At 44.9% G+C, this 18,364-nt stretch overlaps 1 protein-coding gene across 1 annotated transcript in view; it reads right to left on the bottom strand.

Moving 5' to 3' along the window:
• Positions 1-1,696: 1,696 nt before the first annotated feature.
• LOC135057520 (membrane-spanning 4-domains subfamily A member 4A-like) overlaps positions 1,697-18,364 on the bottom strand; it is a 67,595-nt gene continuing 50,927 nt past the window's right edge. Inside the window, exons 5-7 of the mRNA XM_063963376.1 lie at positions 13,729-13,887; positions 8,942-9,052; positions 1,697-2,726 (exon numbers count right to left, since the gene is read on the bottom strand). Of these exons, the coding sequence (XP_063819446.1) occupies positions 2,613-2,726; positions 8,942-9,052; positions 13,729-13,887 (384 nt within the window). The 3' untranslated portion in view covers positions 1,697-2,612. The remainder of the gene's footprint in view (positions 2,727-8,941; positions 9,053-13,728; positions 13,888-18,364) is intronic.

The following is an 18,364-nucleotide window of genomic DNA, read 5'->3' as shown; positions in this document are numbered from 1 at the left end:
GGGGAAGAGAGAGCAGCGTGCGCATTGATTCTCTCTAATTATGCGCTGGTCCGTGAGCCCGTCAGAGTTCGCGGACCGGCAGCTAAGACTCCTGATTGGCTGCCGGTCCACAAACTCTGATTGGCTCATGGGCCGGCGCTGGGCACTGCAGACTAGGACAGCGGGAGGCGCCACAGGAGCTTATGAGCCGCATGCGGAGATAGAAAGAGTTGCATGCTGCTCGAGACCCACGGGTTGGCCACCGCTGGTGTATTGGAAGGTGGCGGCCGGCCCGTGACCCTTGGCAGTAGTGTGGCCTGGGGGGGCACAAGGCACCCTGCCCCCTGGGCCAGCCCGCCTCTGATTGAAGTACAGCTCTGGTGCAACGAACATCTGTGACTTGGCACGAATATTGAGAGCATTTTCAGTCCGAATTGACTGACAATTTATTGCCTTTGCTTTATTTATCCACATTGATTGACAATTGCTACTGTACATACCAATCCTGCGAGGAAAAAGTGCATGATCAAAACAAGGGGGAATAATTAATGTTGATGCAACAAGACAAATTGAATATAGGAACCTGATAAGCCACCTTTTCCCATTTGAGATATCTTTATGCTTGAATTATCACCACACAAATTCATGATTTTTACAATTATTGTATTTGATTAATATATTTATGAATTATTTATTCTAAGCACACTAAATGTCTGTTATGTGCCACAAACTCAATTTTAAGATAAGGTAATTAAAAGTTATGTTTTATTTCCAACATTTCAACCAACATATTCTTTTCTACAAAATCCCAACAAGAGTGCTCCAAAAAGGGAATTTTTCTTGTGATCAATTTTCTTTATTTGATCCTCCTTTGCACATGACACTAGGGGGAGTGGCTAGATTACACTAGGGGTGTGGCCACACAGCATAGTCCCTTTTCTTTGCTCTCTGGAGGCAAGGCTAGAAATATATAGTAATAACCCCAGTATAATAAAAAAATATATAGTAATGCCCCCCAGTATAATAGAAATATATTATAATGCCCCCAATTTAATAAAAATACATAGTAATGCCTTCATTATAACAGGAATATATACTGTAGTAGTACACCCGGTATAAGAGTAATACATAGTAGTGTCCCACATTACAATAGAAATATATAGTAATTCCCCATGATAATCAGTGGTACAAGTATGCAGGTACACTCGGGTACAGAGAACCCTTAAGAATTTGGCAGCAGGTACTCAGTACCACCCAGTGCACACTTTGTACCTGTGACTGCCATTACCGCAATTATAATGCGCTGCCGAGCAACAAGACAATGGTGTTCGGCAGCATGACAGCGCCTCCCACTCTGCCAGAGCTACAGTGACGTCAAGAGATCAAATCACGCTTCCTCTCCTAGCGGCAGCAGCTGGCATGAAGACAGGAGCCTGGGGACTGGGCTAGGAGCCTTTTCCCGCAGTGTCCAGCTGTTTCCCTTCACTCGGCTCGTGTGACGCATCATCACTGAGCGGCTGTTGTTCTTCACAGGCTGAGCTGCTGGGCATGTCTCTGGCTTCACTGTGTGGGGTAATTAATTTCTAATATAATCTGGACACTACTATATATGTCTATTATTATGGGGCAGTACTATATATTTCTATTGTAATGTGGACACTACTATATATTTCTATTATACCGGGGGTACTACTACAGTATATATTCCTGTTATAATGGGAGCATTACTATGTATGGACAGATGTGATGTGCTCCTAATTCAGTCAGAATAAGTGGTGCTTATGTTTGATGGTTTGTTTCATACAGTAACATATTAGCGAAATTGGGTTTTAAATGAAATTCAGAATCAGAGTTTATGCACATTGTATTTCTGGTTTAATAATCACTTGTTACGTACACACAGTGGAGGCAGCAAATTTCCGTCTGAATTCATTATCCATGAGAATGCAGCCAATCAAAATATAAAGATCCAGTGACATCACTGAAGCAATTAATAAGCATAACTCAGGAATCTGGTCCGTAGTGAATTGATAGGCTGTATTGTCGGGTATGGGTCGTTGGGTCGACACACATTAGGTCGACATGCATTGGGTCAACCACTAAAGGTCGACATGCACTAAGTCGACAGGGTGTCTAGGTCGACAGGGTCGTCAGGTCGACATGTGCAAGGTCGACAGGTCAAAAAGGTTGACTGTTTTGGTGTCGTTTTCTTCGTACAGTGACGGGGAACCCCAATTAGTGCACCGCGTCCCCACGCATGACTCGCTTTGCTCGCCATGCTTCGGGCAAGGTGCCTCGCTCCGCTACCGCTGCACTCGGCACAGATTACCGTTCCCAATCGTAGTCCACATGGATCGTAGCATATGAAAAAGGTCAAAGAAATGAAAAAAATCGTGAAAAAGTCATGTCGACGGTTTGGCCTGTCGACCTTGCACATGTCGACCTAATGAACCTGTCAACCTATACACCCTGTCGACCTAGTGCATGTCGACCTTTAGTGGTCAACCCAATGCATGTCAACCTAATGCATGTCGACCTAACAACCGCAACCCGCATTGATTTGTCATGGATATTAGCTCAACACACGTCATAAAGAAAAATATGGAATACAAATCTGAACTACTGTAAAGCTATTAAATAGCGTATCCGTGGACGGTTCTGACTGTATCTGGTGGTGGTAACTGAGATGCTGCTGGATGTGTGGAAGGGTTCATCGCTGTCACTCCATCTTTCTGCAACACAAACACCTGCAAGAAGAGCCAAACATACAGCATAACAGTCTCAATGTGAATCATCCTAATGTTGACACACAGGGCAGTAGAGACCCTGGCTGGACCAGGTACTTTCATGGGCTGTGGCCTAATCACAGGAGGCGTGGCCATGCAATAAAGAACAAATTCTATTTTAAGCGCCTCCCAGGCCACACTGCAGCCCAGCACACTGCATCGTGTGCTGGGCAGAGGAGAAGAGCAGCAGCTGCCAGGTAAGGAGGTAGGGGGGTAGGATCTGCATCGGCCTGGGTAATTTGTGCTCTCCTCCCCCTCTCTCGGCGCCACTGTTGACACATTGTGCTTAACCGCTTAATTGACATTTTTTCCCCCCACAACACCACTCAGAAATTGTCAGGCTTTTTAATACTTAATAAAGTTTAGAAAGTATTTTTAAGAAAATATTAAAATATTGTATAAAAAAAAAAAATATATATATATATATATAGATATATAAATATATATATATAAATATATATATATATATATATAGAGAGAGAGAGAGAGAGATATGTAGTGTCCTTCCCCACCTGTGGCTCAGGTGTTAGCGGCGAAGGAATGAAGGCGGCACTCCAAGGACTTGTGATAATAGTTGTATTCAAATCATAGTGATGATAAACAAAACGTGCTCCAAAATCAACAAAATACAGGCATCTTACGACGTTTCAAGGCATGGCAGCCTTTTCATCAGGTAAGGTAACCCAGTGCTGTGTGAAAAGAAAAAGAACCAAACCAAACAGAGAACACTCACATGTTAAATAGCGTGGTGTGCAGAGCAAAAGGTGTTCCCGGCGTCTGTGACCGGGACATCTGGGTGAGTCACGTGAGCGGCTCACCGATGACGTGTTCGTTGCCTAGCAACGCGTGCATCAGGTAGCAGGCGCCGGGAAAGCCTGTCAGTGAAGATAAGGAAACGGAATGAATGAATGGTATTAAGGCATGCATAAGCATGCAAAACCCAGCGAATTGTGTACTGTATAAGTGGAAAATGTGAAACATAACCAGTGAATTAAAAGGGTTTAAAAAGTTACTTATAGACCAGCTGAATACAACCAAGAATGTGAGTAAAGCTAAACCATGAATAACTAATGCTTAAAACATATAGGATATCTATACCAGAAAAATTATTTAACTAATGATGGGACATCATGTCTCAACCGTCACAGGCTATTTGACATCAACCATAGGACAAGGGAAAGGAAAGATAGGGGAGGTGGGGGAGGGAAAAGGGGGAAGGGGGGGGGGGGAGAGGTTGGAAAGGGGGGAAAAAGAGAAGGAAAGGGGGAGGGGGGGGGGGGAGGAGGGAAAAGGGGAAGGGAAATCCCGGGACTCATATTTGAAGATTAGGGCATCTGCAATAGCTGCATTACAAAAAAACGTTCCAAGTGAACTCTTCATTTAGTCCCTTGGGTGACTTTGCGTCTAATAAGAAGATCCATTTGGATTCACACTTCGATAGAGCCTGCTGTCTATCTCCACCTCTCAGCGGTACCGGAATGTGATCAATGATTTTGTTACGAAGGCTAGACAGTGGGTGGCCACTCAATTTGAAATGGTGCGCTACCAGTTGATCAACCGGCTTGCCTTCCAAAGATGCTTTTATGGCCGATCGATGTAACGCCATCCTGTCTCGTAAATTTCTGATGGTCTGTCCCACATACAGCAAGCCACATGGGCATGTGATAACATACACTATAAATGTTGTAGTGCATGTGAGTACATGACGAATTTTGTATTTATGACCTGTGTGTGGATTATGGAACTCATGGCCAGTTTCCAAATATTTACATGTAGTGCAGGATGCACACTTGTAACACCCTGGTTTCTTCACTTGGATGCAGGAAGTTTTAGATTGTCGTTGGGACAATATTGGTTTTTACCAAGATGTCCCTGATGTTCGGTCCTCTTATGTAGCTAGGCATCAACGTAGTATTTTTGAAACATGGAAGTTCCTTATCACCTGAGACAATAGGCCACAACCCCTTTGTGGCCCGTGGAATGACTTTACTGGCCGTAGTGAACTGAGTCACAAAAGGGATTCGTGATCCAAGATGTCTTTTTGACACACTGTGTAGCAACTGTTCTCTTGGCATCTGCAATACTTCATCTCTAACCTTGGTTAAGTCCTGTAATTTATATCCCCTATGCGCAAATTTGTGGATCATCTGTTCCAGCGCGATGTCTCAGGTGATAAGGAACTTCCTTGTTTCAAAAATACTACGTTGATGCCTAGCTACAAAAGAGGACCGAACATCAGGAACATCTTGGTAAAAACCAATATTGTCCCAACGACTCAATCTAAAACTTCCTGCATCCAAGTGAAGAAACCAGGGTGTTACAAGTGTGCATCCTGCACTACATGTAAATATTTGGAAACTGGCCATGAGTTCCATAATCCACACACAGGTCATAAATACAAAATTCGTCATGTACTCACATGCACTACAACATTTATAGTGTATGTTATCACATGCCCATGTGGCTTGCTGTATGTGGGACAGACCATCAGAAATTTACGAGACAGGATGGCGTTACATCGATCGGCCATAAAAGCATCTTTGGAAGGCAAGCCGGTTGATCAACCGGTAGCGCGCCATTTCAAATTGAGTTGCCACCCACTGTCTAGCCTTCGTTACAAAATCATTGATCACATTCCGGTACCGCTGAGAGCTGGAGATAGACAGCGGGCTCTATCGAAGTGTGAATCCAAATGGATCTTCTTATTAGACGCATTGACACCCAAGGGACTAAATGAAGAGTTCACTTGGAACGTTTTTTTGTAATGCAGCTACTGCAGATGCTCTAATCTTCCAATATGAGTCCCGGTATTCCCCTCCCCTTTTCCCCCCTTTCCCTTCTCTTCCCCCCACCCCTTCCAACCTCTCCCCCCCCCCTTCCCCCTTTTTCACTCCCCCACCTCCCCTATCTTTCCTTTCCCTTGTCCTTTGGTTGATGTCAAATAGCCTGTGACGGTTGAGACATGATGTCCCATCATTAGTTAAATAATTTTTCTGGTATAGATATCCTATATGTTTTAAGCATTAGTTATTCATGGTTTAGCTTTACTCACATTCTTGGTTGTATTCAGCTGGTCTATAAGTAACTTTTTAAACCCTTTTAATTCACTGGTTATGTTTCACATTTTCCACTTATACAGTACACAATTCGCTGGGTTTTGCATGCTTATGCATGCCTTAATACCATTCATTCATTCCGTTTCCTTAACTTCACTGACAGGCTTTCCAAGGGCCTGCTACCTGATGCACGTGTTGCTAGGCAACGAACACGTCATCGGTGAGCCGCTCACGTGACTCACCCAGAAGTCCCGGTCACAGACGCCGGGAACACCTTTTGCTCTGCACACCACACTATTTAACATGTGAGTGTTCTCTGTTTGGTTTGGTTCTTTTTCTTTTCACACAGCACTGGGTTACCTTACCTGATGAAAAGGCTGCCATGCCTTGAAACGTCGTAAGATGCCTGTATTTTGTTGATTTTGGAGCACGTTTTGTTTATCATCACTATGATTTGAATACAACTATTATCAAAGTCCTTGGAGTGCCGCCTTCATTCCTTCGCCGCTAACACCTGAGCCACAGGTGGGGAAGGACACTACAGCTGCATTATCTCTAGGAGGGCACACGGGCATTCATCCATTTATTCAGAGTGCCGGATCATTGATCACATATACATATATATATCTAAGGGGTAGAATACCGACCGCGGCATCCCGGCATCCTACTGCTTGTAATCCCGACAGGGGAAGGTGAGTATACTTACCTTCCCCTGTCGGGATTGCAAGCAGTGGGATCCCGCTGCTTATAATCCAGACAGGGAATGTCCCCCTAACCTTAACCCTCCCCGCAGCCTAACCCTAACCTTTCCCTTTTGGCGCCTGAACCTAACCCCCCCTTCTCACAGCCTAAACCTAACCCTCCCTCCCACCCGCAGCCTATCCCATGGGGTGCGGTGCCTAAACCTAACCCTCCCCTCCACCCCACGGCTTACCTCTTGCTTGCAGGTCCCGGTCATCGGACGTTCGGGATCCCGGGGGTTGGTATGTTGGCGCTGGGTAGACTGTAGCGAACCCAAGCGCCAGGATCCTGACCAGATCTCGATATACCAACCCCCCTGTGTACATAAGGCCTGATTCAGGGTGGATCGCTTAAGCGAAATCTTTCTCTAATGGCCAAAACCATGTGCACTGCAGGGGGGGGGGGGGGGGGGGGGGGGCAGATATAAGGTTTGTAAAGAGAGTTGGATTTGGGTGGGTTGTATTGTTTCTGTGCAGGATAAATACTGGTTGCCTTATTTTTACACTGCAATTTAGATTTCAGTTTGAACACGCCCCACTCAAATCTAACTCTGCTTTTGCAATCCACCCTGAATTAGGCCCAAAGGCTCTCATAATAAAACAAATTCCCCTCCTCCCATCGGCAATAGACCCCCCACTGATCTCAAATCCTAATCATTGTACTACCACACCCCCTTAGTATTTAAAAAAAACATGTTTTATAAACCCCCACCCACACCACCCCCCATTAAAAGCCCCTTTTTCTGTCCATTTACCCCCCAAAAAAACCTGTGAGCAGGGTATTTTTAAAATTATTATTTTACCTTCCCTCCAGCATAATTTAAATATGTATCTTGCATATCTGCCTCCCCCACCCCTACTGGTTGATGATTTTCCCCTAGGGGTTACCCCACCCCCATAGACTTATGTGACACTATGAACTGAACCCCTAATTGGTGCTACAAAGGATATAAATTGCAGGCATCCATTGTACTGGATAAACTAGGAGTGAGACCCCTATATTCCCTTAAAGGCGCCCCCTTCGCAACTGGCCTGCCCAGTAATGGTGAAGGGGTCACGGTGGCCCTGACATGGAGGACACAGGGACCCAGAGAATTCAAAGAATAGCTCCTCAGAGCGGGAAGGCTGGGGTGCTGCTGATTGGCCACTGCGGAGCGGAAATCTAGGAGGCGGGGTTCGCGCCCGTGGTGAAAGGTGGAGCGCAAGCCAGCATCAAGACAGCATCTGAGGGGACCGGCAAGAGAGTCCTGAGCAGCCGCCCGTTGATAGAGAGCCGCGCTGTGGAGAGCATCTGAGGTGACCAGAGCAGGAGATTGTTCCTACTATGTGGAATTGTACTTGCCCTTTTAACCCGTCAATTTCATAGCAGTGACCAGCTGTTCCAGAATAATAAATTCTATGTCGCCATCCTAACATGTGATGACTATTGTATTGGGTCCTCTGGGGTTGGGTTTCTCGCCTTTTCGCCTGGGGCTCCAGCAGTGAGATCTGGTTCATAGAGGTGATTCCTGGAGAAGAATCCAGGTACGTCCACCAACACCTACACCTGCACTACATTCCCACCTATACTTACCTGTTACATTTATACCAACCCCCCATTCCCCATGCAGAGCTCAGCAGAATGTGGGCAGGGGGTACTTACATACTTGCCTACTCTCCTGGAATGGCCGGGTGGCTCCCAAAAATTGGGTGGCACTCCCTTCCACCTGGAAAAGTTGGCAAGTCTCCCAGCCAGCAGCCAAGCCCTGCACACCCCAGGTGAAACACTCATATATCCCTTAATCAGGGTGCCCATGATGCGATTCACGTCATCATGACCCCGCCCCTGCCTCACTATGCTGGTAGTCTCTGCCATGCCACATTCTCCTTCCCATCACGCCCCTGTGCCGCACCACGTCACCTGCTCCTCCCCATCACGCCCCCCCCCCCCCTGTGCCATGCCATGCCCCCTGCTGAGCCAACCTGGCTGCCTCCTCCTGGAGGAGGCAGACAGAATGTCGCCAACCAAGGGGACTTATAATCAGTTCCCCTTGCTGCAGCTGATCTCTGCATTCGTAGAGATCAGCTAAATTGTGCAGGGAGAGGAACGAACGTTCCCCTCCATGCACTGTGCCTCTCCAGAGCATGTGCTCCAGAATACTGGCCAAACGGCATTCTGGGGCACGATGCCGGCAGTGATGTCGGCGGTCAGAGACCTCTGTGTCACTGTTGGGTCCAGGCACACTGATGGGGCTTGGACCACTGAAGGCTGCAGACGCTAGGTGATAGCTGGTGGCATGTGATGCGACCAAGCCAGGTAATGGACCATGCCAGGCAAGTGGTTAAAAATATGATGACAATGTGTCACCTAGTGCTATAACTCATCTATTTCTTATCTTACCTGAGTAACATTAATTGGTACACGTGATAGGGAACGACATCCAAAGATGGAGATAGAAAGGGACACAGAAAACACCAGTAGATTAATCAAAATGAGGAGAACAGTAACGACCTGTCAACACAAAATAAAAAATACAGCTGTTAGACATGTATGTAGTGGAACTCTACTTTTCAGGCTCTAAAGGACAAATTTATACATAATCATAAATATTTCTATATGTGTCTTCATTTTTGGCATTTAGGGGGACATTTACTAAGCAGTGATAAGAGCGGAGAAGTAAGCCAGTGGAGAAGTTGCCCCATCAACCAATCAGCAGTTCTGTATAATTTTATAGTATGCAAATTATAGATGTTACTTCAGTGCTGATTGGTTTCCATGAGCACTTCTCCACTGGCTCACTTCTCTCCTCTTATCACTGCTTAGTAAATGTCCCCCATAGGAGTCTATTTACTAAGCCTTGGATGGAGATAAAGTAGCAGCCAATCAGCTCTTAACTGTCATTTTTCAAAACCAGCCCGTGACATGGCAGTTAGGAGCGGCAGTGCAACATGGTTTTGCCCAATTGCTTACTTTTTAGGTTTGCTAACAGACCTGAATAACCCTCATTCTCTACAGGCTGTTGATTTGCACACTATTTATAGAGCTTACATCCAGTACCGCAAAGCTAGGAGGGGTGGGTACTAATTATCCAGAGCCGGGCGGCAGGAGGGGCCCGGCGAGGGCCCAGGTCCACTACTCCCCCTACCCGAGTATTTTTAGTGGGTTGGATATGCCCCCTTTATAGTCCACACTCCCCCGGTTCATTACTGGGGCCCGGATTGGCTCTCTATGCACCTGCTAACATCTCACAGAACCAGTGTAGACAAATGATTGAAGCCTACTTGCTCACTTTTAAATACTCCTCTTTGGGAGTCCAAAGAGGAGTAGCAGCAGGGCCAGGCTTCCACATCATTAGGCAATTTGTGTAATTTTAGCTCCGCCTCCTCCAAACTCACCGCTCTTCCTGGCATTATCTCCCTATCCTGCCCATTTAACTAGGAAGTTGGCGGGATGTGGGGGAGTACCCACTCTTCCAGAGGTGCAAGTGACTATTGAAAAATCATGAGTCTCTTGCAACTTCTGGGAGAGTAGGTACAGTAAATATGGTCTGAAGTGTGGTGCCTCTGCCATACATTTTGATACTGTTATAAAATGAAGGGATTTTGGCATTTTTGGTTTATTAACAAGATTTTTTGACTCTACACATTTCTTTGACTTTATTGTGTGCAAGTTTTATAAATTGGCATCTTGACCCAAATCGTAATTATCACTTACTGGGGCAGATTTATTAAGCTTGGTGTAGTGATAAAGTGGAAGGAGATAATAACGCACCAGCCAATCAGCTCCTAACTTCCATGTTACAGACTGAGGTAGAAAAATGACAGTTAGGAGCTGACTTGCTGGTCCGTTATCACCTTCCACTTTATCACTTCACCAAGTTTAATAAATCTGCCCCACTGTAACTGTTATTGTTTCAAAAGTAAGTAATCCTTAGTAACTGGACAGTCAGACTTGCTCCTCAGCTCCAGTAATAACTATTTGCTGCACACAAAATGAGACATTGTGCGCGCCTTTGGCAGACGCACAGCCCAAAAAGTGTGTGGCCTAGCTGGTATGGGGGTGTGGCCTCATGGCATCCTGGTTTCTTCACTCTGGAGGCGTGCTCAGCACTCCCGCAGATGCTGGGCTGCCCCTAGAGACTGTACCGGTACTGTGTAGATGCCGTGCCCTTGCACACAACATCTTTTTTGCAGCAGCAGAGCATCAGATTGTAACCCCAACTTCACCTTATGCTACCCAAATCGGGTCCAAATTCTGTTCTCCACTGTGAAAATCTTGGTTTTGTTTTTTTGCTGTTTGTATATTTGAAAATTATATGGAAACTTTCATACGACTTCATGCTCAAAGACCTGTAATACAGTATGTTTTTGTAATGCTTTGAATATTAGACTTTATTAATTCCTTATTGTTTATTATTGTTTATATGGCACGTGTTATCTTGCCTTCTTTGTTAAAAACCCTGTAAACAGCTGTAAAATGCTAAAATTTTAACATATTTTTATTGGAAAGGATTATTATTTTCATCTTTGAATATCTGGACAGAAATTTGCACATACCAATGGGTGGAGTTGGATGGATTAGAGACGTTTATCAGAAGTATGGTAACATTCGTGCAAAACAGAATTTATTAAATAAGATCCTTTAATGGCGGCATGAGCATGTGATACCCCCAATAAGAAGAGAACAGGTGTGGTGCGTTAATAACAGCACCTCACCCAGTTTTTGTAGCTGGTTCCTTGAATACAATACTCCAACTGAAGATGTCATTTTATTTATGAATGATTCTCCCTTCAGCAATGTTGGAATGACAAAATCAAGCATTTAAATTCAATTAAAACATCAATTAGTGTCACTGTAATATATTGATCAATAAATTACATATAAGGTGCAATAACCAATTTCATTTATACTGGAACCCTGCAGGCTGGTATCTCTTTTCCTGCAATAAAGCAGAATAATATAGCTTCACAATATAGTTCCCGTAGCTGTTATATAGAGGCATGAACCCCAACTCTATTGTGCCAGCTCTATTAAGTGATGCCCCTATTTAGGGGTATCACAAGAGCATATTCTGTTTACTGAGAGGGAGAGAGAGAAATTCGCAAAGAACAGTCCTCTCGATGAGAGAGAGAGCTGGTTTAGGACACGGGAGCCCTTCTACACAGGGATTGCTGGGAGTGATCCGATTGGCTCCCTCTCAGGTCAGAGTGTGAAACAAAGCCCATAGCCTTCTCTTGGGTAACACCATCCAAATATGGCGTTACCTACCAGGACCAAGCTCCAGAATGCATCACATTCTGGAGCTTGGTACATATGGAAAATGCAAAAAGCCCAGAAAATTGCATTTTGTTGCATTTTAGTGTTTAGTACATCCCACCCGTAATGAGTTACAGTTAGCATTATTCATCTGCACTTCTCTGTGACACAAGCAAAACAGGCAGTGCCCGGTGTCCCCTCACGCTCATGATTTCTTTCAGACATATATGAGCTAAAATTAGCAATATTTATGAATGAATAAAGGGGACGATCCTGAAGTGATAGCATCTTGGGTTATGATATGGTGCTTACTGCTTTTACTGCTCTCATTAATTTTCAGATTATCAGACCTTACTAAACTAGGCACATTGCTAATACAGAGCTGAATACAAATTGTCCTTACCTGTGCCATCATTCCGTTCATGGAACAAAATAAGTACCATCCGCAGAGCTGTATGAGGTTTGTGGTGCACCCACCTCCTACTGGATTCAGTATGAGTTACCGACAGACACAATACCGACAGTCATAATTCCGACAGCCATTGACTGACAGTCAACATATCGCCATGGTCAAAATACCGACATTCATTATGCCAACATGGTCAAAATGCCAACATAGTCAGAATACCGACATTTAAAAATATCGACCTGAGTTTTTCTGGGTCTTTATTGTTTCAGTGGCGACGAAGGTCGACACGGACACCGTGTAAGTGTACCGCATCCCCTTACATGGCTCGCTGCGCTCGGCACACTATTATATTCCCCTTCCAGGTCCACTGGGATGGTAAAGTATGAACAAGTCTGTTTTTGGGCAAAAATTTCATAATAAAACCCATGTCAGCATTTTGACGTCGGCATTTCAAATGCCGGTATTCTGACTATGTCGGCTTTTTGAACATGTCGGTATAAGGAATGTTGGTGCTTCGACCGTGTCGGTGTTTTGACTGTCGGGCAATGGCTGTCGGAATTATGACCATCGGTATTGTTTCCGTCAGTAAATCAACTGCTACCCCTCCTACCTTTAAGCTTTGCTTGCTACTCATCATAATTTCCAGTGCTCCGTTGCAGCAGCCAAAATGTGGTGCAAAAAAATCAATCTGACAACAGACTTATTTATGCTTCCCTCTATCTCTGCATAATGAGGTTCATTCAGATGTGGTTGTAGTTGAATCCTAGAACACAGCATTGGATCTCTCTCCCACTATCGGGCGTCTTATGGCACCTATGGTGCAGCGCAAGCTGTCCGTCACATACACCAGGAAATCTCCATCTACGACAGAGATTCCTGACTTCTTTTCTCCCCGCAAACGGTGGCAAAATGTTTTAAAAAATGGAAGCCATTGCTACCCCGCCTCTACCCACCGAACAGCAACAGACTGTCAATCTGCTGCCATCCTGCTTCCAACATCGCAGGACCTAAACATGCACAAAGTACTATACATTGGTATTTTGCACCATACTTGCCTACTCTCCCCGAAGTTGCGGGAGGCTCCTGATTTTTGGGGTAGCCCCCCACACCCACATAAGAGCAGGCAGTTCTCCCTCATCCTGCCCGCACCCTAGTGATGCTGTCAGGATGAAGAGATACTCATTGGTATTCGCGGATCCGTGTGGTGGGGGAGGGGCTAAAATGAGGCTTGATGATGTCACAGCCTCCATGGGTTAATAAATTTGATTTCCATTGATAATTTTTGTGTGATTTTGTTGTCAGCACATTCAACTATGTAAAGAACAAAGTATTTAATAAGAATATTTCATTAATTCAGATCTAGGATGTGTTGTTTAAGTGTTCCCTTTATTTTTTTGAGCAGTGTATATACATACATAATCCCTGCAGGCGACAGTGTAGACTATTGGCGAATTTGATATCTTGCAGGAAAGTATATTTACCCCATTTTCCCTTAGTTTATATTAGACACTTGAATACTTACAATTCTTCCAGAGCAGGAGCGGGCAGACCAGTCAGAGCCATAAGCGTCACGTTTATAATTATAACAATAAGCATTTTGTGCTAGATCAAAGCTATTTAGGATCACTGCAATAAGGCTGGCAGGTATACTGATGATGTTCAAGGAGAAGGCGCCTTTCACCTGTACAGAGGAATGGGGGCAAAGCAATCAATATAAGAGAAAGGGGGCTATTTTGTAACAAATGTCGTAATAGCTTAAAACATAAAGGTGCTCCCCGGACATAGGCTTTTGCATTATTGAACAAGGTTATGATTATATTTTTCGGTATTACTTCTCTAGAGAGGAGGAAAGGGGGTTCTAAATTATTTCAGAAGACAAAAAAAAGTACAGTAATGATCCTGCAAGTTGATGACTAATTATGTCAAAAACATAAAAAAAACATTCAAACAAAGAAATAATGGAAAGATAGAAATAAAATCATAATGTCATAATGTCACCAAATTGCAATATAATAGTAATGCTTTCCAGTATATTCATTATTGAAATATGAAAAAGAGAGAAAGAGGGCGAGCAGATCTCTATTTTAAATCATTTAAAATAATTTATTCATAGCGATTGAAAAACATCACATTTCTACAGTATGGCTTACCCCTGTCATGCTCCCTTTCATGCACCTTTGAAGGACTTATAAATTGATTTGAGAAACTTACCTTCTGTTTGTCACTGTTGTGCGGAGATGTGTACCACTAGGCACACATCAGTGGGCGGCGCTGGGACATCTGTTCCCAGTGCTGGTCAAGTGGAGGCGGCGGACTTTCAGATTTGGCACTGCCAAGAGCCTGTCTCGTCTAGCGAACAAGCAGCCAATAGAAAGCAGTGGCGGGTTGTGAATTTGGTACTGCCCAGGTACCAATGACTGGCTGAGGTCAGAGAGTGCTGCTAGTGGTGGAAGCAAAAGAGCCAGCAAAGCTCCCCACTGCTGTCTCTCGCAGCATTTATTGGCCACTAGTAAATTAACCTTTCCCTAGACCACCAGGTGTTGGGTATTAGGCCTGTGGGTACAGTCAGGCTTCTGGACTGTGATGCAATAGGTGGGCCTTAGGCCTGGGCACTTGAAGCGTATTGGGTCCTGTAGGTTTTTTTGTTCAGTCCACAGCAGAAAATGGTTCTGGGCAGTAGGCAGGCCACAGGCTTGAGCCCTAAATAAGAGTGACCCTAGGCATTAGACCCAGGTACTTATTGTAGTAGACAGGTAGACCAGAGCCCATCAAGTATAAGTGACCCTGAGCAGTAGGCCCAGGTCACTTTATGTGCATACTAGTTAGGCAGGCTGAAGCCTGAGCCCCTGATAAGTAATCTGGACAGAAGACCAAGACCACTGTGATAATAATGCTTGTGCCCCTGTAATATTGTGGCACCCAGGGACGGACTGGGGACTCGGTTCGGCCCCGGCACTCGTGAGAGCGGGCGCACCAAAGGCGCGCGCACGAGAAAGGAGCATGCGCGCCATGTAAAGAGCGCGCGGACACTGCAAATGGGGGACGTGTCGCGAGTCAGTGGGCGTGGAATTGCGGCACGCCCCCATATTGCTTAGCAACGTGGCACGCCTTACAGCGGCGGCAGCTAGGGGCAAATCAGAGAGCCAGAAGCTGCGCTGAGCGCAGCCTTCCAGGCTCTCTGTGGACCGGATCGGCACACCAGACCATCGACCCTTCTGGCATGTGCCAGAAGTGCCGGATGGCAAGTCCGGTCCTGGTGGCACCCTATAGACACCGGGGTATACCCCATTAAAATATAAATGACAGTGTGTTCAACCTGATGATTCATTCGGCTGGTACAGCAGAGGTTAAGGGACGTACCAGAGTCAGGTAACATGTCCTGATTGTGAGGTGGCAGGATCCAATTGGACAGAGACGGAGAGAGCAAACGGAGCCTTGTGTGAAGAGGGCAATGATGCAGGTTGTTAGAGAGAAGCAATTGAAGGAGCTGGATATGTGGCGAGGAGCGGTGCCGCAGAGATGATTTGGCGTGCAACAGGTGGTCACACGAGGCGGTGGAGAGCAGTGTTGAAGAGTGAAGGTAGCGGTGTGCTTCCACTAGTGTGGAGAACCAGGAGGTTGGGTATGAGATGCCGCAGCTGGGGAATAGACACCGCCAGGCCTATGCAGAGGTGCGAGCGGTGCACCAATTTTGAGAGAGATGAAACCGCTGAAACAGATTCCAGGAGAGTCAGTTTGTGTTGCGGACTGCAAGAGGGTGAGTGCTAAGCCCTATTGTCCATTGTCACACACTTACTACTCACGACTGCATGGAATAAAGGGGTGCTACCAGACACTTGACTGATAGTCACTCTGAGTGACCACTGTTTAAATGCAGTATTATGCAGTACAGACACACTACTTGTGACTGGAACATCGTAGGGTCATTGAGCTGTTTTATAGAGCAAAAGGATGAGTTATATGTCCAAGAGATAATTACTACAGAGACAGTTGCTTGTTAGGGATTCAATGACACCTTTGTTACCTACATCCTTATATACAGTCACAATGGAGTACAGTGACATTTACTAACTGAACCCAGGATCAATCTTTCTACTAAAAGTGCAGTTATACTACAGCTCCCACTGCAACACTGTGGCACTTTAGGATCTCCATCCGTTCTGTAATAAGTCCAGTTATACCGCAGTCCATTCCTATTGCAATACTGTGGCACTGTAGAATCCATGAGCTTCAATGTAAAGTGCCTGTGAAGATTAGAACACTTTTTTAATATCAGGGATAATTTAAAAAGTAGCAATTAATATTGAAAACTGTTTTCTTAATCACCTTTTTCACTGTTTTTCTTGTTGTATAATTTTCCTTGGAATATGCATATATCTGTGATTAGATTAGTTGAAACCATTGAATTATTGAATGTCCCAGTGTAATGTGAGCTGTAGCTAAATGTGATTTTCTTGTAATTATTTATTTCATTTTCATTATTACGATTATCCAATTCTTGCCATAAACTAATCACCATCTGTAATTCAGAAGTCCTTGTGTCCTAATAAAAGAACTTTGTTAGGAATCAGCAATCAGTGATGTCTCACTTACTGGCGTGCTGGTGTGCAGCCTCTGGAGGTCACGGCCCCAGTCTGCGGCTGTATGAGCATCCTGTCTGCGGAGCGCAGTACCCACTATTGTGTTGAACCCCTGAAGTCCATTCTGCGGGTGCCCTTGTGTGTACCGGCCATCTGTACAACACATGCGGTCAGCTGACCAGAGAGCACCCAATCCTGCGCTGTGTTTGCTCACATGATCCAAGTATCCAATGACTGTCGACCAGGGGGTATAAGTCCAGAGCATCGGCTCAGTCTCATCACCTTGGACAACGTGTCGCATTGCTGCATAGCGTCTTCTGGTCCCAGTTTCCAATCTCCAGTTTCCAATCTCCAGTTTCCAGTTCCAATCTCCAGTTTCCAGTTTCCAGTCTCCAGTCTTCAATCTCCTGTTTCCAGCGATCTACTATTTCTGGCATCTTCAAGTGATCTCCCGGTTCCAATATTCCTGTGGAACTACAGGTCCCAGCATTTACTTCAGCTCCAACTTCTGCTACAGTCAGCCTCCACCTTTTGCAGTAAGGGACTTTCTTCAGGTGCAATTCATTATCCTCACCTGTGTATGGTTAACTTGCATTCAGCATTGCGCTATGGCATCTAGCACTTAATACAACCACTTCATATGTGTTTCAAGTTGTCTCCTGCTTAACCTTGCTTGGTTGTGGACTTTGCATTACAAACTGACTGTATGGAGTATCGTTGCTGGTTTCCAAACCAACTGTGGGAGTGATCACCATCTGATTGCTATACTAGTTTCCAGACTAGTTTATTGCCTGTATTTCATTGCCTAATTACTGCACTGGTTTCCAGACCAGCTAAATACCTGTGACTGTTTATTTTATCTTTGTCAGCATTTCTTGTACCATTCATCTCAAGTTTCATCTGCTTCAATTACTGTTATATTCGTGAGCATATAATAAACATCATTGCACACATGCGCAGTAATCTCTTACAGCCTCCTCGGTTTCTCCATCACACCACCACTGACCCACTAGTGCCCCCTCCGGGGACAGACATAACCACAGATCTGGGAAAAACCAGAACAAAGAGGGTAGCCCAGACGCGCTGTCACAGCTGCCAGAAGGGGTTGTCAGTCCCTGAAAATGTTTAGAATAAGAAAGTGAAAACTGGCGCTTATGTGTTTCTCCAATAGTAATAAATGACTGTGGATCAATTTCAATAAAAATGACATAAAATTTATTACCTATACATCACAAACTAAAAACATCAGAAACGTATATATCAGATGTGATCATAAAATTAAGGCATAAATGGAGCTGAGAAATATTTGAAGGTGGCTGCTTTTAGTGTCCACAAAGGATCCCGGACTAAGTGCCGTGTGCAAAGTTCTCTGATGAGAAGAAATAAGTACATAAGTATACTTCTGATGAAGCTAGGTGACCTAACCTAGGGAAACGCGTTAAGTGTTGAAGCTGCCACGACTACTACAAGTGTCCCACTTTCAAGACGGATCCAGATATGGACTTTTAATACTTGCCATTTGGAACTCTGAGGGATTTCATCTATACAGCACTGATTGGAGAGACCCAGTTTGTTCAA

This window comes from Pseudophryne corroboree, chromosome 3 (assembly GCF_028390025.1).
Source record: "Pseudophryne corroboree isolate aPseCor3 chromosome 3, aPseCor3.hap2, whole genome shotgun sequence".
NCBI classification, from domain to species: Eukaryota; Metazoa; Chordata; class Amphibia; order Anura; family Myobatrachidae; genus Pseudophryne; species Pseudophryne corroboree.
Note: the sequence above shows the minus strand (reverse complement) of the source record. Positions and strands in the feature narration are given on the sequence as shown.